Source organism: Macaca fascicularis, chromosome 2 (assembly GCF_037993035.2).
Source record: "Macaca fascicularis isolate 582-1 chromosome 2, T2T-MFA8v1.1".
Classification (NCBI taxonomy): domain Eukaryota; kingdom Metazoa; phylum Chordata; class Mammalia; order Primates; family Cercopithecidae; genus Macaca; species Macaca fascicularis.
The window spans coordinates 82,335,844-82,356,938 of NC_088376.1; the positions used below are offsets into that span (position 1 = coordinate 82,335,844).

The 21,095-nt window shown below is 39.7% G+C and overlaps 1 protein-coding gene and 1 long non-coding RNA gene across 3 annotated transcripts; both read right to left on the bottom strand.

Annotated features, from left to right (window-relative positions):
* Positions 1-834: 834 nt before the first annotated feature.
* On the bottom strand, positions 835-9,319 carry LOC135969668 (uncharacterized). Its single transcript, XR_010585027.2, has 2 exons — positions 3,593-9,319; positions 835-1,959 (listed from the first exon to the last, which is right to left on the bottom strand). It is a non-coding gene; the product is annotated as an uncharacterized lncRNA (long non-coding RNA).
* Positions 9,320-14,147: 4,828 nt separating this feature from the next.
* On the bottom strand, positions 14,148-18,003 carry RPL22L1 (ribosomal protein L22 like 1). 2 transcript variants are annotated; one of them, XM_005546366.3, is made up of 4 exons: positions 17,967-18,003; positions 16,109-16,198; positions 15,824-15,945; positions 14,148-14,351 (listed from the first exon to the last, which is right to left on the bottom strand). In XM_005546366.3, exons 1-4 carry the CDS (start codon positions 17,973-17,975, stop codon positions 14,207-14,209), a joined length of 366 nt encoding a protein of 121 aa, XP_005546423.2. In that variant the 5' UTR covers positions 17,976-18,003; the 3' UTR covers positions 14,148-14,206. The 2 variants fall into 2 exon arrangements, with proteins under 2 accessions (XP_005546423.2, XP_005546424.2); XM_005546367.3 differs by having other exon boundaries at positions 16,109-16,201.
* Positions 18,004-21,095: the final 3,092 nt, after the last annotated feature.

A 21,095-nucleotide genomic window follows, 5' to 3' on the forward strand; every position in this document is an offset into this window, starting at 1 on the left:
CTTCTTGTGCATAGTATTGAGCCAACTCTTTATAGTCTCTCCACCAGCAACACACAATCTTGATTACTGTAGCTACTTTTCACACCATTTAGAAGAGAAAAGCTTTAATTCTAGAAGTACTTAAGTTGACATTCCTCTATACTAATTTTATAAACAAATAAGCTGTGTCTTCCTTGTTTAAGGTATTAGAGTAAGAACAGTTATAATCAAAGGTCAATTTATCCTGAATTTATTTTGAAAATACCTCCCTCTTGAGGGCATTACTATATATGACTCAGTATACTGTGAACTTGAGCACTGTGATATATATTACTGGGTGGAAATGGAGGTAAACTAGTACAGACATCTTGGAGGACAATTTGGCAACATCAATTAACATTTAAAAATCCATGAGTATAAAGACTTATAGGCAAGGACAGAGAAGCATTATGCAGAGTCACAGAAATTGTAAACTGCCTAAATGTCCAGCACTAAGTGACCAGGCAAATAACACACAGTAAAACACACAATAAAATAACATGTTACTACTAAAGATTGAAAAATCTATACATAGTTACATGGATTATATCCAAAACATATCTGCATAGACATACTTGTACACACATAAAATAAAAATACCTTCAGATGAATGCTGGTAATAGTCATTGCCTTTAAGAGAATAAATGGGTCAGTAGGCCTCAGGGAAAGGAAGGAATACTTTTCACTGTGTACTCTTTTACAATAGAAACTGATTTTTAAACCACCTATATGCATTATATATACATATATAATATTTAAATATATATAAATTTTTGAAATAGGACTTACACAAAGAAAGTGAACAAATCATAAGTGTTAAGAATATCTTTTTAATAAAGTTAACATACCCACCTACAAAACACTCATATCAAGGAAAAAAGCATTACAATATATGTTTACAAGAAAATTCCGGTATTATTTTACCTTTACTACTTCAGTATGTATAGCAAAACAAATAAAAAAATAACAATAATATCATAATCACACTGAGTAAAATGAATAATAGTTAGGTTTTAGAATATGTAATGCTTATATTTTTCAATACCCAGTTCATGTTCAATTATCTTTGCTTATCTCAAAAATATCTATTTGCATTTGGTTTGTTTGGATCGTTTTCCAAAACTGTCCCCATGTTACATATGGTGAATTTTTCTCTTAAATCTCTTTTGTTCTATAACTGGCCCACCCTCTTCTGTTAATGCTATTTCTTTGTCACTGGAGAAACTGGTTATTTATCTTTTAGAATCTCTCACATTCTGGATATGGCTGATTAAATCCTCCTGGTGTCATTTAATATGTTCTTTACCCACTGCATCTTTTGTAAACCATCAGTGAGCTCTAGAAACTCATATGTTTTCTTGAGTTGGTAAATAAAAGTACTCTATGATCCACTACATTTGGGGAAAGCTACATATTTGGGGGAACCAATGTATGGAGAATCGCAACGACCTGAAAAGTCCCAAAGTAAATAAATGTTTAGTTTTGCTTAACTGTCTATTTCCCATGTGTTATTTTGTTGTTACTGTACTACTTATTATGTTCACATGGAACTACAGTCCTGTTTTACACACTCTGATAAACACTGGAGCAGAAGATCTGTACAGTCTTCTCAAAATCCTATGACTTTGCATGGTAGAGATATACAGGCTGGGCACAGTGGCTCGCTCCTGTAATCCCAGCACTTTGGGAGGCTGAGGCAGGAGGATCCTTGAGCCCACAAGTTCAAGACCAACGTGGGGGATATAGCAAGAGCTCATCTCTACCAAAAAAAAAAAAAAAAAAAGAGAGAGAGAGAGAGGGAAAAAAATTAGCTGGGTGTCATGGAACACACCTGTAGTCCCAGCTACTTGGGAGGCTGGGGTGGGAATATCCTTGAATCCAGGAAGTGAAGGCTGCAGTGAACTGTGATCTGCACTCTAGCCTGGGTGAGACAGCGAGACCCTGTTTAAAAAAAAAAAAAAAAAGAGAGAGAGAGAGGGAGAGAGACATACTGCAGATGCTCATAAAAGTTTGCTGATTAATCCAGCAGTCATGTGTTGTGTTTTCTATTTATAGTGTACTGTACTTGAAACCACTATTCCTGTCCTTAAGAAATAAGATTGAGTTGATAAATCAGCACGTGTTCAGGCAATAAACTCACATGCTTATTTAAAGCATACGGCAGTTAAAAAAAAAAAAAATCAGCTGTTTGTGTTGTGAATTTATGGAGTGGCCTGTTGGGTTTCATGAGGAAAGCTCCAAAAGAGAGGTCAGCCTTGGAGTACATCAACAAACATTCACAGCAAGTCAGAGCTGGAAACACACACACACACACACCCCCCCACACCCCCACACACACACATCCACACATCCACACACACACATCCACACATCCACACACACACATCCACACATACACATCCACACGCACACACACATCCACACACACATCCATACACACACACACACATACACACACACATACATACACAAACACATTCACCCCCCCACACACATATCGACACATACACATCCACACATACACACACATCCACATACACACACACACACAATCCAGACACATGTATCCACACATACATGCACACACACACACACACACATACACACACATATCCACACACACATCCACACACACACACAGACATACACACATATATACACACACAGAGACACACAGACACACACACACACATGCACACACATACACACACACACATCCAGACACATACACACACACCCACACATACATACACACACATACACACACATACACATACACACATACACACACACACACACATCCACACACACATCCACACATCCATACACACACACACACACACACACATACGCACACACACACATACACAGAGCGAGAGAGCGAGAGAGAGAGCAAGAGAGAGAGAGAAACAGAAATCTGCTGGTTTAATCTCTTAATTTATAGAAGACAGGAAGCCTAAGGACAGGAAAGGATTCTTACGGCTGATGAGACCCAGACATTCCTGCTGCTAAGCTTAGTGCATTCCCTTAGTAGGTCCAATTCAATATTATTTCTTTGTAGGTAAACTGTTTTGTTTTGTTTTTTCTTCCCTCTGGAAGCTTTTGGGATTTTCTTTTTATCCTTTGGAGTACTGAAACTTCTTCAGGAAGTTATGAGCTTTTCCCTTCATCCTACCTGGACTACCTTGCAATACGAGGATTTGGGTTTTCTTGGGCGGAGGGAAACTTTCTTCTGTTATTTGCATATCTGTCCTGGGTGACTTGTTTTAATTTGTTCATTCCAATCATTTTCTTTGATACTGTTGGTTCTACTCATTTTGCATGAACCTTGGTTGCCTTTCTACATTTATGAATGAAAGGTGATGTTATTAATTATGTGATTTGGGATTCTTTTGTAGTTATATGGATTTGTTTACCCAGAAAGGCACGCAGAGATAAATTTAACCTGGTTTTTAGCCACAGGGTATTTACAGTCTAGAGAGGGAATAAAACAAGCAAACCAAAAATTCTGTCAAAGCGTCAGAATGTTTATGATATACCATAAACAAAAAGGCAGTGGTATTAGTTTGTGTACCAGGGAATTCCGAGATGTGTACCTCCTTCAACTTCAGTAGGCTGCCTTTGGCTTCTCTGGGGTTGGCCTTGAAATGAGCAGGGTCTGGTAGAGAAAAGGAAGGGACAGAAAAGGTCTGACTCAACCACTACAGTTTGGTGCTGTAGCTTTCTGGGCTTGAAGAAAGTTCAAGGCTTCTGCTTTCTCTTGAAGTATAAATTTCTGGATTTCTGAAAGATTTATCACAGAGAATCTTTTGCTGCAACATTCGTGACATAGCAATGCCATTTCTCAGGCTCTTCACTTACTACCTGTAGCCCCTGAGCCCCTGTAGCCCCTGTGGTTCATTCTATACAGACTCTTTCTGTTTGGGGTCCCACTTCTCTCCCAAGCAGTCCTCCTAGGCGAACAAGAATGCAACCCAAGCCTGGTCTTTTCTCGTGCACTACATCCATGGACTACATCTGGTCCAGGGGAAGCACCTGTACCTCCTAATAGCTATGGAAATGTACCGCTCATTGCTCTCCCATAGGCAAACTGCTCCAGCTACGGCCTTTGCCGTAGTTTTTCTCAAGGATGAGTCAAATGCCTAAAAGTCTTCAATTTCTCATGTGTCCTGGAGATAGGTAATGAACTAAGTCTTAGAAAACTGGAACTGGAGCACCTCTTTGTAAGCTCTGCAGAGACTTGGAATGTGGGAATATTTGGCACCTTAATTTTGCTCTCAGTCCTTGGAGTCTCAGCTGAAACAGGAGAGAAAAAGTCTGTTTCATGCTTCAATGAAAAGTACAGGAGTGATGAAATAAGGAATCTTCCATGCTGTTTCTTGAAGGCAGTAGGCCATCTCCGATGACGGCTTTATTACAATAAAACTGTGTATCAGAGAACCCTCTGTTAAGCCAGTTTATGGTTCTCCAGAAGAGGAAAAGAGAAGCTTGGTTCTCTTCAAAAGCTAGATTATTCTTAGGCTTGGTTCTCCTAAGGAGCCAGCTGAATGTGCACCACTATGAGAAAAGATTGCTTGGCAGGGAGAAATTTAGAAAAATTTTTTACACGAAAGCATTTACAGAGCATGAGCATTGAAGCCAGACAGATCTGAATTTAAATTCCAATGTGGAACTTACTAGCTGTGTGACCATAGACTGACTGCTTAGCGCTCGAAGTCCTTGGTTTTCTGATTTGTAAAAGGGGACTAAGAGCTAACTTGAAGGGTAGCTGTGGAAATTAAATGAGATGTAGTGTGTAAAGACTCCAAAACAGATGCTCTCAATGGGTAGTAGCCACTATCACCATTCCTCCTCAGCCTGGAATTCTCTCCCTCTTCTTCTCTGCCCCATCAATTCCCATTCTTCCTTAAAGACAAGTCAGGCTAAGCCACCTCCTCCAGAGGCCTTCTTGGATTCCTTTTCCCATTCATTATGGTATAGGTTCTTCTAAAGCATTTTGTAATATCTCTATTACTGCATGAACCACACTTACCTGAAGTCATTTGTACCCACATTTGCTCCCCCCGTTAGAACTGGGATTTCCTTGAGTGCAGAGAATACATATAACTCACCCATCATCTCCCATAACTGGGACTGCCAGGGCAGAAATCATTGACCATATAATTGTGACATTTATGGAATCTGTAATTCACACCATCCCATCTCAGAGACATAGGGAGAGAGGAGTTGCAATGTTTCCTCCCTTGGGAGAAAACATAATTTTTTCTCCCAATCATAATTGAGATAACAGATCCTGATTCCCAGTTTGGCTCATTAAGTCATAGGGTTTTAGGACTGAAAAAAAAGCCTTATCATGGGGGAATTATGTTATTTGCAAGAAGCTTGTGTGTATCATGAGGTCAGGAGACTGAGACCATCCTGGCCAACATGGTGAAACCTTGTCTCTACTAAAATACAAAAAATTAGCTAGGTGTGGTGGCGTGGGCCTGTAATACCATAATCCCAGCTACTCAGGAGGCTGAGGCAGGAGAATCTCTTGAACCCGGGAGGCAGAAGTGAGCCAAGATCATGCCACTGCACTCCAGCCTGGCAACAGACCAGGCTCCGTCTCAAAAAAAAAAGAGTCATATCCAATATTATGAGTTTATAGAGGGAAAATTATCCCAAAAATCTTACTTTGTTTTGTTTCATAATAGCCCCAAAATACCTCTGTTGGTGGGGATTTTATGCATTAGTCATATCACGGGGGTGTGGGGGAGGGGGTGGGTGGGGGCAACTGGAACTGGTAACAGGGAACATGAGAAATATCTGTGTTTATGAAAGGGAAGCAGGTGTTACTAAAGCCTGAGAAACACTGACCTATTTTTAACCACTTCTTTATATACAGAAGAGGAAACTGAGGCTCAGAGGGTGAAGAGATGTGTCCAAGGTCACAAAGCTAGTAGGCAACAGAGAGGCAGGATGTGTGACATGGCCCTGTGTGTGGGAGGAGCACTGGGTGAGGAGTGAGAGGTGGGTGCCCTGGTGTGACCATGGGGAAGCCAGTAAACCTGAGACCTGGTTTTCTCATCTGAAAAATGGGAAGATAATATTCTGCCACAAAGGGCTGTTAAGGGATCAAAAGAAAAGAGAAAGCCTTTTGTAAATGCAACACATTGTTTAAAACTGGCCTTCCTGGCATTTTAATTATCCAGCTTGTAAAAGAGCACACGCTGAAGCTATGTATCTAAACTCCAGTCCTTTCAGCATGACCACATACAAGGGTTTCCAGACGGTAAGCAGGAAAACCTATGCTAAGCAAAGCTTCCTGGGAACTTTTTCATCAGGGGTAATGCTATAGGTGGGTAGTCACATGAGAAAAATGTATAATTGGATCCACTTCTCAAATTGTAAACCAGGATAAAATCCAAATAGAATAGAGACCACATGTTTTAAGATAAAAATATATAAATACTAGCAGAAAACATAAATGAATTCTATAACTTGATAATGGGGAAAGCTTTTCTAACTATAGCAATAAGAAAAAGGTTAATTGATTTAATTACATAAAAATAAAAATAATGCTTCTATAGCAAAAACCAAACAACAACAAAACAAAACAAAAACTAGTAATAAAACAAAAGAAAAATAGCAGCTGGGTATGGTGGCTCACACCTGTAATAATAGCACTTTGGGAGGCTCAGGCAGGAGGATTGCTTGAACTCAGGAATTCAAGACCAGTCTGAGCGATACAGCAAGACCCAATCTCTACCCCAATTTTTTTTTAAATGAGCCAGGTATGGTGGTGTGTGCCTGTAGTCTTAGCTACTCAGGAGACTGTGATGGGAGGATGGTTTGAACCTACGAAGTCAAGGATGCAGTAAGCCATGATCCAACCTAGGCAACAGAGTGAGACTTTGTCTCAAAAAAAAAAGTTAAAGAACAAAAATACCATAACTAGGGGAAAAAGACAAATGAGAAACTGAAAAAAGAAATTGTAATTTACATCACACACAAGGAGTTAACAGCCTTAATATAGAGGGAGCTTCTAAAAGTAAAAAATTAAAAATAGAAACAAGAATTCCACAGATATATATTAGAGATATAAACAGGCAGCTCATAGAGAATGATAAGCAAATGACCCTTATTGACATTCAACCTTACTCACAAATACAATGCAAAGTAAAATTACCCTGAAAACCATGTCTCACCTGTCAGATAAAAAGCCTCAAATTGGACAAAGTTATTTCGTTATCTATGAAATCTAGGAAAATAGATTTCATAGATTGCTGGTGGGAGGGCTAGTGGGAGAGCAAAATGCTACAACCCCTGTAAAGAGAAATTCAGCAATATCTAGAAATTACACATTCATTTATCTTTTGACCTATAAGTCTCATGTTTAGAGCTCCACTCTAGGGGCCGGGCGCGGTGGCTCATACCTGTAATCCCAGCACTTTGGGAGGCCGAGGCGGGTGGATAACACAGTCAGAAGTTCGAGACCAGCCTGGCCAATATAGTGAAACCCCGTCTCTACTACTAAAAATACAAAAATTAGCTGGGCATGGTGGCGGGCACCTGTAATCCCAGCTACCCGGGAGGCTGAGGCAGGAGAATCGCTTGAACCCAGGAGGCGGAGGCTGCAGTGAGCTGAGATCACACCACTGCACTCCAGCCTGGGCAATAGAGCAAGACTCTGTCTCAAAAAACAAAAACAAAAACAACAACAAAAACTCCACTCTAAAGATACAATGGCAAAAATATGAAAAGGCATGTGCACAAGGCTTTCAATTGCAGCACTATTTACAGTAGCAAAAAATCTGGAAACAAATGCCCATCAGTAAGGAACTTGTTGAATACATGATGGTACATCCACAAGGGAGCGATCAACTCCAGAGTATTATTAAGTGAAAACAGAAGCAATACGAAGAAAAGTGAGTACAATAAACTATCATTTAACTAGTGATACATATATATTTTTCAATGGAAGGATGAACCATAATTTTCTTTTTAAATGGCACCTGCATGGGGAACGATGAGACAGAATGGAGGAGGCAAACAGAGAAACTAGGCTTTTCTACATATACTTTGTTTTGTAGATTGGACTTTAGAATCCTGTAAATATTTTACAGAATTATAAAACACAAAGTGGGCTTAAGCAAACTTTTAAATCAAAAGCAAAATGAAACAAATGATTCTGTGCATCAAGCTTGTGCTATACCCACACAGAGATGAATCATTTCTAGTGACTTTAAAACATGAAATTTTGTTCATTTCTAGTGGGATATACCATAAGGACAAAAAGAACTGCAAAACAATCTTAAGCTGTAAAGTAATTATATCATAGGTAATTATGTTGGTATTATTTTATTTGACTGTTATATGTACATTGTGAGATAAAGCAAATGAGCATTTGTGTTGGTGTCATTGAGAATCGGAATTTTCACCATGGGAAAAAAAGAGATGTGGTCATACAATCGATGAAATAAAAACTCTTTTGTCCTGATTTTGAATTGGAAGCATCTGTATAAACGTATCATTTCCTCTTAAGAACAAAACTGTATTCCTTTACTCTGTCCACTGAAAAGGCCTAGAAACAAACACCAGTCCAGTAACGACAAGCATCTCCAGCACCTAGAAAATAGTCCAGAGCTCCTTGTAAAAATGGATGACTCCTGGCTGGGCACACTGGCTCACCCCTGTAATCACAACACTTTGGGCGGCTGAGGCAGGAGGATCACTTGAAGTCAGGTGTTCAAGACCAGCCTGGCCAACATGGCGAAACCACATCTCTACTAAAAATACAAAGGTTAGCCAGGCATGGTGGTACATGCCTGTAGTCCCAGATACTCAGGAGGCTGAGGCAGGAGAATCGCTTGAACCTGGGAGGCAGAGGTTGCAGTGAGCCAAGATCGCACCACTGCACTCAGCCTGGGTGACAGAGCAAGACTGTCTCAAAAAACAAACAAACAAAAAACGGATGACTTCAGATCTGAGGCAGGAAATTTGCAAGAGCCTAGCGATCCTATTATACCAGAAACCAAATAAGCAATAAAATCCAAATAAGATAATGTTAAAAGGATACAAAAGCCAACCTGAAGAGGCTCCTATTGGCTCAGTATGAGACTATTTGCATATTAGTAAGAGTAACTACAGTGGATTAGAATATAACATATCTTTTTCATCATAGGTTCGATATGATCCTAAAACAAAGAAACTGAAACAAAACCAAATAACAAAAGAAAACCCTCACTGATCACCTTTACAGAATATCTGATTGGGAATTAACTAGAAAAATTATAATACAAAGGAAAAGAAGCAAGCATTTATCCTACCTTTCTTATGAGAACTGTACCTCAGGGTTGATGAGAAGTACCTCTTTATAGGGGTATTCTAGTTACTAAGTGAAAAAGGAATGATAGAATATTACCATTGGGCAACCCTTAGGGAAACAATGATCTAAGCAATGGTCATCAATGGCTGCTAACACAACAGAAGAGGAAACTACACATTACATACTTCTTAATAGATATGCACAATGGAACTTATAAGTATTCAGGTAAAAAAATATCACTTGAATCTCATATTGATCAAACTTCTAGATCTGGTCATCAATTTTTAGGAAATACAGTGGACAGAGGGTCACATTAAATGACACTGTGGGGAGGGGAATTATGAAAATCTGAATTGGGAAAATTCTACAGGACAAATGACCCAGTGTGATAAACAAATAAATTGGGGTAGGGGAGTAGAGAGAGATAGAGTGAGGGCAAACTTTTAAAGGAGGTTAAGAGACATTTAATTGCAACTGTGTACCTTATTACAACTGTGCACCTTATTACAACTGTGCACCTTATTACAACTGTGCTTTGTACCAACTTAAAAATTACCAGATATTTGGGGAAATTTAAGCACTGAGTGGGCATTGGGTAATATAGGAAATTATTGTTAATTTGTTATAGGTGTGATAATGGTATGGTAGTCATATTTAAAGAGTCCTTATCTTTTAGATACTAACATTTAGAGATATAAGCATACGTTTGTAGATGAAATGATAAAATGTTGGGAACTCACTTCAAAATAATCTGGGGATGTGGGAGTAGAAGGAATATAGATTAAACACATTTTTTCTACTTACATATATAATTGAAGTGTTTCATAATAAAAAGTTAAAAATAAATAAAAACCATAAAAAGTTAAAAACAAAACAAAAAATTTCCCAGCTGTTGCAAAGACTGTGCAAGGCAAGAAAATCTAAGAATCTTTCAGCCCTTCAGAATAAAGTCAGCTTCACGACTGTGAAGTCACATTCTTAAAATGCACAGTCTGATTAAGATTAAGAGATTCTCTGCATTCTCATTCCTTCTTGTCATAGACTAACAAAATACTTCACTGTAATCTAAAATACATCAGATCATTATATTTCTCTGTTCAAGTCTATCTGTAGCTCCCCAGTACTTTATCTGTACTCAGAAAAACAGCTGATGCCCTTGTAATAGCCTACAGAGCTCTCCCTACTTGATATCCCCTCAGTGGTAGCCAGCCTCCAAGACGGTCCCCAAAAATGATCCCTACCTCCTGGTATTTGTCATTCTCTTCCAAGACTAGTCTATGTGATCAGTAAAATAACGAAAAGGTGATGGCATGCTACTTCTGAGATTCAGTTATAGACACTGTGGCTTCCATCTTGGTTTCTTTCTCCCTCTTCCTTGGATCACTTGCTCTGGGGGAAACCAGCTGTCATGTCATCAGCAGTGCCACACAGTGGCCACATAGTAAGAATTCTGGAGAACTGAATTCTCCTGCCAACAGCCCTGTCAGTGTGCATGGAGGCTGATCTTCCAGCTTCAGTCAAGTCACTTTTTCTTAAAGGGTTAGATGGTAAATAGTTCGAGCTTTGCAGGCCATGTGGTTTATATTGCAACTACTCAATTTTTCCATCATACACAACATGCAAATTAATGTGTTCCCAGAAAATCTTATTTATAAAAACAGGCAGTAGTTTGCTAACTCTTCCATGACTTCAGCACACACTCACAGCTTGATTGCCACCTCATGAAACCCTGAACCAGAGCTATGCAGATAAGCTCCTCCAATTCCTGAGCCTCAGGAACTGTGATATATATTTGTTTCAAGTGGCTACATTTTAGTGTAATCAATAACAAATATACCATCATCCCACTCTCCACACCCCACATATACCTCTTTTTACTTCTCTAATTTCACTTCTCTCTACTCTCCACCATTCAGTCAGCTGAGGTCACAGAGACCTCCTTGTTGTTCCTTGATTATACCAGGGGTGCTTGCCTTTGGGCCTTTGTACTTGCTATTCTCGATGCCTGAAATGCTTCTCCCCAAGACATCTACTTGGTGAGATTTAGTATCTCCTTTAGGTCTTTACTCAAATGAGCCTTTCTCAGTAAAGTGAGGAGGGGAACAGTGAGGATGTTCCCTCATCCTACTTATAGATGCAACACACCTTCCTTCCTACATTCCCTATTTCCTTTATTTTTCTTCATAGCATTTACCACCATGTAACATATACTTTATTTTATTTTCTGTCTTCCTCCACTGGATTGTAATCTTCATGAAGGCAGGAGTTTCCATTTTGTTTACTTCAGTATCCAAAACAGTACCTAGCCTGCAGTAGTCCTCAATAAATTTTATTATTCAACAAACCTGCCAACACCTTAAAGGCATGAATATCTTACTTGACATAATATACCCAGCCCCTGGCACACAATAAATATTAAATGCTAAATTAGCTTTCCAGAATTTTAAACATGTGAATATCAGATGTGTTTCTGAAAGATCACTCTAGGAAAAGAATGGAAGCAGCAATTGGTGTTTGCAACCACTTGATTCTCATTTGCTCTCCATAGGCAATTTCACCCATCCTCATTGTTCATTACTTCCTAAATGCAATTTAACCTTAAAATTTGCATTGTCCCTGCCCAATTTCCCAAAGCCACCCTCTTTCTCAACTTTGGGTTGCATAATTTACTGTGTGACTTTGGATGAATTACTTAACTCTATGTGCCTCATTTTCCCTAGCTGCCAATGTGGATATTATTAATACTTATCTCAAAAGAATATGATGATGATAAATGAGTCAATTCATGTAAAATACTGAGAACAGGTCTGGTGCGGTGGCTCACACCTGTAATCCCAGCACTTTGGGAGGCCGAGACAGGTGGATCACTTGAGGTCAGGATTTCAAGACCAGCCTAGCCAACATGGTGAAACCCCATCTCTACTAAAAAAATACAAAAATTAGCCAAGTGTGGTGGTAGGCGCCTGTAATCCCAGCTACTAGGAAGGCTGAGGCACGAGAATCACTTGAGCCTGGGAGGTGGAGGTTGCAGTGAGCCATGGTCACGCCACTGCACTCCTGCCTGGGCAACAAAGCGAGACTCCCTCTCAAAAAACAAAACAAAACAACAAAAAGTCCATTCTCCACAATACAGTCTGATCTTTTTCAAAATGCTCATCTCATCAGGTCACATTACTTTCATTACTCCCATTGCTCTCAAGATGAAAACATGGACTTCAGTCCTGCATTGGCTAGCTTCTACTTTTCCAGATTATCTTCATGATCACATTTAGTCCAGAATGTACTCTGGCCAACCAGACTCCCAATGCCCTGAGAACTTCAGAAGTGCTAACCCCTCTGTCTGGAACACCCTACTTTCCCCTTCCCAGATACTGTCTACCTTTCCTGTTCTACAAAGTGCTCATAAACTTCATTTGACTTCCCAGATGAAATTCCTTTTATTAAGCCCTCCCTTTGGTAGCAGCAAATTTGTTCGCATGTGATTTGATCAGTTTCCCTCATTATACTAACACAGCAGAGTAGGCTGGGTGTTTTTACTCACCATCACGTACATCCTCAATGCTCTGCAGCGGTGCACAGTAGTAGGTACCTGGTTAACTATTTGTGAAAAACATGAAAAATAGAAAAAATGGGGTAGAGCCAAGTTAGGAAGTTGAGTCATTCAAGAACCAAGGAGTTGCTGCACTGAGGTATTGCACAAAGATGATGGGAGCACTTAAATTTTTAGGAAAATGCATTAAAACAATTAAACTATCATTTCAAGCAATTCCCAAACCAATTAATGCATACATTAGGTTGTAACTGTCAAGATACGTTTGGCAATACAATTCTATTGGCATCAGGACTCATCTAAGTACCTGAAGCAGTGGCAGCATCAGGCTCAGTAGTACAAAAAGGCACATCATTCTCGTCTTCCCCAATCTCCTGCAGTATGCATTCTGCCAAACCATTTCGATTAGAGCTTTCAAAGGTCACTTTACTCGGGAGAAAGGGTCCATCCACTTTTAAGTTTTAATAGACAACCAACATTCCAGTGTAGGGGTAGGGGCTTTTGAGAAAGAGAAGATAGTCTGAGACAAGTTTCCAACCAAGTGAACTAATTTTTCAGACAAGGACCACAGTAGATTCAGTAGCTGAGTTGAGATTTGGTTTTGAGTTTCTGGTTCCTACAAGGTGGGCAGTGAGGGCTTTCTAATCGGCAGTTAAACATTGGTTTACAGCAAGACTCACACCCAGGGTCTTTGGGCTAACTAGAAGAGCAAATTCTGAAGCAGAAGAGTAACACAGAGCAACTTATATGAAAGAACTGCTCTAAGCACTTGAGATTACATTTACAAACTATTAAAAATGATATTTGAGACTGCCAAGACAATCATATACATTTTATACAGCTATATAAACAATTGTTCTACAGTAAGATTTCCTGGCCAGGCACGGAGGCTCACAGCTATAATCCCAGCACTTTGGGAAGCCCAGGTGGATAGATCACTTAAGGTCAGGAGTTCAAAACCAGGCTGGCCAACATGGCCAAACTCTACTAAAAGTACAAAAAATTAGTTGGGCATGGTGGTACACACCTGTAATTCCAGCTATTTGGGAAGCTGAGTCACTGCACTCCAGCCTGTGAGACACAACGAGACTGTCTAAAAAAAAGATTTCCTATATAACACTACTTTTACCTGAGTACACAAAAGATTTTGGAAATCCTGGGAAAAAAATTCTACTAGCTATAAGCTATTTAAATACTGTTGATAGAAATTATCAGATGGAAATTAAAATCATGTAAACAGCATACTCAAATAAAAGAATGAGACAAAAGTTTAAGAGTATAATATTTTTTATTCACTGATAGCAAAGCCCTGTAAGGGGAGCCTTTGCCTAGTCCTCGGACTCTGATTCATCTTCATCTTGACTAATCTGGAAGTAACGAAGTTCATAGGTCTCCTTGTCAGATGCAACCACTCGAAGCCAATCACGAAGATTGTTTTTCTTAAGGTATTTCTTGGTAAGGTATTTCAAATACCTTTAACATAAAAACATAAATTTCATTAAGAAATACAATTCCTACTATGTAAAGGTTTATTGTATGAAAAATATACATCATTTTCATCTTTTCTGTACCTAGCTTCCTCCAGAATATTTCATCCTTCCTTTCACACTATGCATTGTGCAAGACTGTTAGGGTAGCATCCTCTTGTCATACTGCCACAGCCAAATTATTTAAGCAATATGATTTTACTCTTCAAATATATTATGTGTGTGTGTATATATATGTGAAAACGTTAACACCCCCTTCACCACTACTAAGCCCCCTAACTCCCAATTCCACCCTGGCTCAAGAGGGAACCTATTAATAGGGTTAAATTCTTACTATGCTCATTAAGTCTCAACCTCTCTGAAAATTCTTAGGCCCTCTCTACATCTAATGTAATCAGAGTTGTACTTCATAGTAATTATCTGATTATCTGTAAGATCCTTGAGGACAGCTACTACATTTTTATCTCTGAATCCTTAGTGATTATAATCTCAGTTAACATGTACTGCAACCACTTTAGTCCAAGCCATCATCGTCTCTTACTGAAATCAGCTCTTATATCTTCAGTTTCCACCAGATGTATCACCCTAGTCTTTTTCAGCCACAATAAACAATTGCTTCCCCTTACACATTCCATGGCTTTCAAGATCTGCTCCCCAGACACCCTCCCACCTCATGCATTCCTCCCAAAACACTACACCCCAGACACACTGGCTTTGTTACTATTACTTTAATCCACCAGGCTTCTGGTTCATCCTGCCTGTTAACAATTATCCCCCAATTGCAAGGCTCACTTCTGCATTTCATTTCCTGAACAACTTATCAACTTACCCCAAAACTTTGCAACTAGCTTTATGCCCTTACAGCACTTATCACTGCTTGATTAATTCCATTTCACTCTCTCCCTTCTCCACTAGAAGTTTCTTGGTGGTGGTTAAACCGCCTGCTTGGTTCGCTGTTCAGTTACCCAGTCCTATGCTGCCCATGAAGTATTTAATATATGGTGAATAAATTGAACAAATAAAAACTGGCAGCAAGATGTTAAGACTTTGCCTCTGATCAGCTACCTCTCCTGAATAAATAACTAAAACCTTAAAAAATTGTAAGAAAAGGTTTGTATCATTGAGACAATCCTCGTATGTACACATTAGACATGTTTCTTTTAACACACTCAAATACTAAAGTACTCAGCATTAAAGGTTATATACAACTTGGATTTACAGGGCCTGTAATTTACGGGATCGGGACCATGGACACAACTGCCCTATATTCTAGCAATAAATTACACTTACAACTAGAATCAGCAACTGGCACTCATTTACTGAATTTCCCATTTATGTAGGCCTTTAGTAAGCTCTTATTTATTCTTGCATATAAACAGAATACGCGTAATAATTACATATTCTATGAAATATTCCAAAAACTACTATAATTTTATTAAAATTTGCAAAGGTACCAACCTTTTAGAGAACTGTTTCTCAGAAACAACTGTGATTTTATTCTTGAAGCGTTCAATGTGAACAACATTCCCGAGATTTCCAGTTTTGCCATTGACTTTAACCTTCTCCCGTAGAAATTGCTCCTATTTTAAAACAGAAAAAATGCACAACTAGGGAAGAGAACCCTAGATATTCACTAGGGAAGGTACCCTAGGAATAGAGCTTAGGTTATTATCAAATATTACATATTTAAACCACTATAAATAACTCGGATTATAAAAATGAGCCAAGTAGAATGATACTTACAAAATTTCCAGAATCAAAAATTCCATCTTCTACTGGATGAGTGAGGTCCAAATTAAACTTCCAGGTTGACCTTTTGGGCTTCTTGTCTTTCTGCTACATAAATGTGAAATAATTATGTAGCTATATAAAACAATTTATTCAATTGGTATAAACAATTTTAAAGTTTGTACCAATGCAATCCGTACAATGTACTGTGAGGTTACATATACAGAAATGTAACAAAAATAAAAATTAAAAAACCCCACCGACCCGGGATTGATGTGAACCTCTAACCAAGTCCTAATATGTTCAAGTTGTCAAAAGGTTATGGACTTTCATTGTTTTCCATACCACCGATGTTCAATTTTAAACTATCGTGCTTTACTGCCACCCCACTGCAGATGGAAATAGATTAGTAAACCTCCTAGCCCAAGCACAGTTAAGTGCCAGAGCTAGGATTCCATCCATCTATGTCTAGGAAATTCAATTCTTACGTTGTTATAGGCAAGGGAAGAGGACTTCGGTAAAAAAAAAAAAAAAAAAAAAAAAAGAAAGAAAAAAAATTTTTAAAAACAACCAAATAAAGGCCAGGCGCGGCCCCAGTACTTTGGGAGGCTGAGGCAGGAGGATCACTTGAGGTCAGGAGTTTGAGACCAGCCTGGCCAACATGGTGAAACCCCATCTCTAGTAAAAATACAAAAATTTGCCAGGTGTGGTGATGCATGCTTGTAATCCTAGCTATTCAGAAGGCTAAGTCGGGAGGATTGCTTGAACCCAGGAAGCGGAGGTTGCAGTGAGCCTGATCATGCCACTGTACTCCGAACTGGGGGACAGACTCTGTCTCAAAAAAAAGAAAAGCCAACACCGTGGAACTTAAATTTTCCATATCCAAACCTTTTATACCAAGACCATATTATATGGCTACATAAGCAAAATGTTGCGGTAGCCAGTAACCATGTACATTCACTGGAATATAAACAAATCAGTATTTATCAGATGATAACCTCCAATTTAGATCCACCCAAATGGCTACCAAGTATTACACCTTAGTTTGCTTTCTCAGGTAGCACGGTAACATGTACCAAAAGAAAATCACTCAGTTGGCGCAGAAGTTAATTTGGGAGACACAAACAATTTCTGTCTAATGGAACAGATAACCCTGTAGGGTTTATGGCCATGCTGGGCATTACGCAGTTTTGTAGCTAGCCCAGCAATTTTATCCTAATTTTTTCTGTAAATTACGCATATATACCTAGCTTTTCAGATATTCTTAGGAACATTTTAACATCTTACTGGTTCCCTTACTAATGACTTAAGTACAATATCTGAAGCATGTTCATTTCACATTGCCGGAATCTAGGCTTTTACTTTTCTAAAAATTACTTCACAGAGGAGCTTCTTCCCCAACTGAAAGTTCTCAGAAACTTCCGTGATGTCGGCCATCGCGGGAGCTGAGCGCCTCGGAGTTCCCTCTGGCCTGGGGCACAGGTCGTCAGACCGGCCGGATTACTCACCTTTCTCCTACCCAGTCCAGAGTGGCAAAAGCATTATCAGGCGCAAGGCAGTAAATAAATGGCTCAGATTGCAGTACCACCGGCCAATTTACAGCTGTGCCTCCCTCTTTCCCACGTGTCCAAAACCACCCATTCTAAACCATTTCCGAGCCCAGCTCCAACTCCACTAGACCGCATGGCAGATGCCAGGAGTCTCGAAAAACAATTCAGGATCCTCGCGTTTTGGTTGTGTTTCTGACCCAGCCTCCACTACTCCCCTCCCTTTATCTCGACTGAGACGTCCCCACTCGACAGATGCAAAATTCGTTACAGCAAAAATCATTAAATTGCCGCACAACACTCCCACCAAGACATCGCTCACTCACAGGCGCCATTTTGCGAATCGGCCGCGCGAGCAGAGAGAAACCTACGACCGAGCGGTCTGTATTTATACCAAAGCGTGCTGCGTCACGCGCTGAGAACGTCAGATTGTCGCCTCCAGGAAAAGAAAGCAGGAGGAGCGCGGAGGCCGGTAACCTAGGAAACCAGTGCGCGGCCGGACGCCAGTACGGAATCGGCTTTCCGCGGGCGCACGCGGGTGGCGGTGGTTGAACTGACTCCCGGGTTTCTGCTCCTGGCTGTACAAGCTGATTGATCGCAGTGGTCCCTACAGTTACCAAGTGGCTGCTCCCGGATACGGACGCACGCGAGGGATGCAGGGGTCATCTTTCACTAATCACCGGAATCCCCTTTCCAATCAGGGCAAGACAGTGTCTCAGGTTGCTTTGGGATCTCCTCTTTTATTGCAGTTATACTCCTCCAGCCAAAAAGTTATTTCTATTTGTGTTTTGTCTGTGGTCCTCGTTTTCTAAATGACTGTTGAGGGAAATCGGTTCTTCGGGGACCAGGTCCTCGGAAAAAAAAGCATTTATATATATATATGGGCGTGGTGGCCCACACCGGTAATCCCAGCACTTTGGGAGGCCGAGACCGGAGGATCTCTTGAGCCCAGGAGTTCCTGACCACCCTTGGCAGCATAGGCATAGGGAGAATCCGTCTCTACAAACAATTTAAAAAAAATTAGCCCGGGTGGTGGTGCGCTTCTGTATTCCCAGCCACTCGGGAGCCTGAGGCAGGAACATTGCTAAACTTGGGGGGAGGAAGTTGCAATGAGTCGAGATCTGCCACTGCACTCCAGCCTGCGTGACTCTGTCTTAAAGAGAAAAACACGTAGTGCTTGCTTCCTGTTCATTCGTTTGGTATAATTTATCATGGGTTTTAGAGTTAATCCCAGGTCTCTTGATTTCCATCCAAAATGCTCCCCAGTTAAAATTCAATGAATGTTTGCTGTGACCTATCAGTATGTACAAGACATACGAAGGTGGAAGTGTCTTGCTGACAAAAGGAAAAAGTAGCTTTTGAGCTTTGAAGGATTGTAAATTGACATCAGATTAGAAGGGTGGCATGCTAAACCCCTTGAGTTTAGCAGTAATACGTTTTCGTGGAGATGAAATTATCATACCTAGGGGTAGGGGTATGGGATGGGGTGGACTTTGTTGTTAATTTGAAGAATGACCCCCAGAAAGTAAGAACTGTTCATGGCCTTTATGCCAGCAAGTAGTTATCGTGGAAACTATGCTTTAATAGAGCATATGACTTGTGGAGTCTGAAGAGAGGCCCTGAATTCCTAGAAGAAATCCATTTCAACAAGATTTTTTAGTTGTCTGCCTTAAGAGCCACAATAATTACATTTCTTTTTCCAAACATTAAAGAGATAGAAGGGAGCCATTGGCATTTCCTCCTCAAGGGCATTTCCTCCTCAAGGGCTGCCTAAGCTGAGGAGCAGAAATGATTCTTATTTTGCTTGTCTTTAGCAGTCTTCCATGTCTTGACAATAAACTCCTTAAGCACTATTAAGCCATTTGTACAAAGAGGATATGAAAACATACCTGTTTCACAATAACTAGTAATCGCCAAATAACTAACTAATTAGAAACTGTAATGAGGGAAAAATATGTCAATTAGAAGAAAAAACCCCCCAAAACTTAAGAATATTAACGAGAAATGTGCAAATGGGAAGACTAAAAGTTGTAAATAATTCAGTTCTTTCCAAACTGCGCGTGTGCACATGTATATAGTCACACAATGCTAGTCAATACCCCATAGTTATTTTTTAAAAATTTGACAGCTAATTAAAAAAATAATTTTAACATTTATTTTAGATTCAGAGGGTACATGTGCAGTTTTGTTACGTGAGTATATGTAATGATGGTGGGGTTTGTGGTGCGATTGATCCCTTCACCCAGGTAGTGAAAATAGTACCCAATAGTTAGATTTTCAACCCTTACCCACTTCTAGTAGTCCCAGTGTCTATTTTGTAAAAATTTACTGATACATCATCATTGTATATATTTCTATATATAATATTGCATGGGATAATGTGATATTTTAATACATGGATACAATATGTAATGATCAAATCACAGTAATTTGGATATTAAACACCTCAAACATTTTTCATTTTTTTGTGTGTTGAGAACATTCCATGATGTCCATGAGTATCCAATGTTTAGTTCCCACTTATAAGTGAGAAGTACAATATTTGGTTTTCTGTTCCTGCATTAATTTGCCTAGGATAATGGCCTCCAGCTGCAGCCATGTTGCTGCAAAGTACGTGATTTTGTTATTTATGGCTTGTGTTGACAGCTAATTCTAAATTACGACTCAATAAATGTCTGAAAAGAGCCAAGACACTTTAGAACAATGAAAGGGAGTGTGCCTTTCCAGCTCTTTCAATATAAGATATTGTAATAGATGATAGATATGTATTTAATATATTATAAACTTCAGTCATTGGATCTATATGATGCTGAAGCCTTAGTAAATGGATCAGTAAGCAAAAAAATACAGAAAAACTCCTCCATATGTAACAACCTTACGAATGGCTAAAATATAGTTTTATTTTTGTGTATGCATTTATTTGCTTTTTAGAGACATAGTCTTGCTCTATCGCCTAGGCTGGAGTGCAGTGGCGCAATCTCAGCTCACTGCAACCTCTGTCTCCCGGGTTCAAGCAATTCTCCTGCTTCAGCCTCCCAAGTAGCTGGGATTACAGGTGCTTATCACCACGCACAGCTAATTTTTCTATTTTTAGTAGGAATTTCACCATGTTGACCAGGCTGGTCTCAAACTCTTGGCCTCAACTGATCCGCCCACCTTGGCCTCCCAAAGTGCTGGGATTACAGGTGTGAGCCATTGTGCTTGGCCTAAAATATAGTTTTATAAATAATTTTTTAATGTATGCTTGAGCTGGTGGAAAAGTAAAATAATTTTTAGGGAGCAGAAATGACAAGCCATGATCCTACATGTTTGGAGCTTAAATTAGCTCTGCCCAGATAGCATGAAAAAGCTCCAAGCTGGCCGGGCGCGGTGGCTCAAGCCTGTAATCCCAGCACTTTGGGAGGCCGAGACGGGCGGATCACGAGGTCAGGAGATCAAGACCATCCTGGCTAACA

Bases quoted from the DNA above. Each gene is read 5' to 3' on its own strand.
- RPL22L1 (XM_005546367.3), bottom strand. The intron at 15,946-16,108 runs GTAAGTATCATT...GTTTTAAAATAG, and splicing joins TTTTTGATTCTGGAAATTTT to GAGCAATTTCTACGGGAGAA. The intron at 14,352-15,823 runs GTTGGTACCTTT...TTTATGTTAAAG, and splicing joins GAGAAACAGTTCTCTAAAAG to GTATTTGAAATACCTTACCA.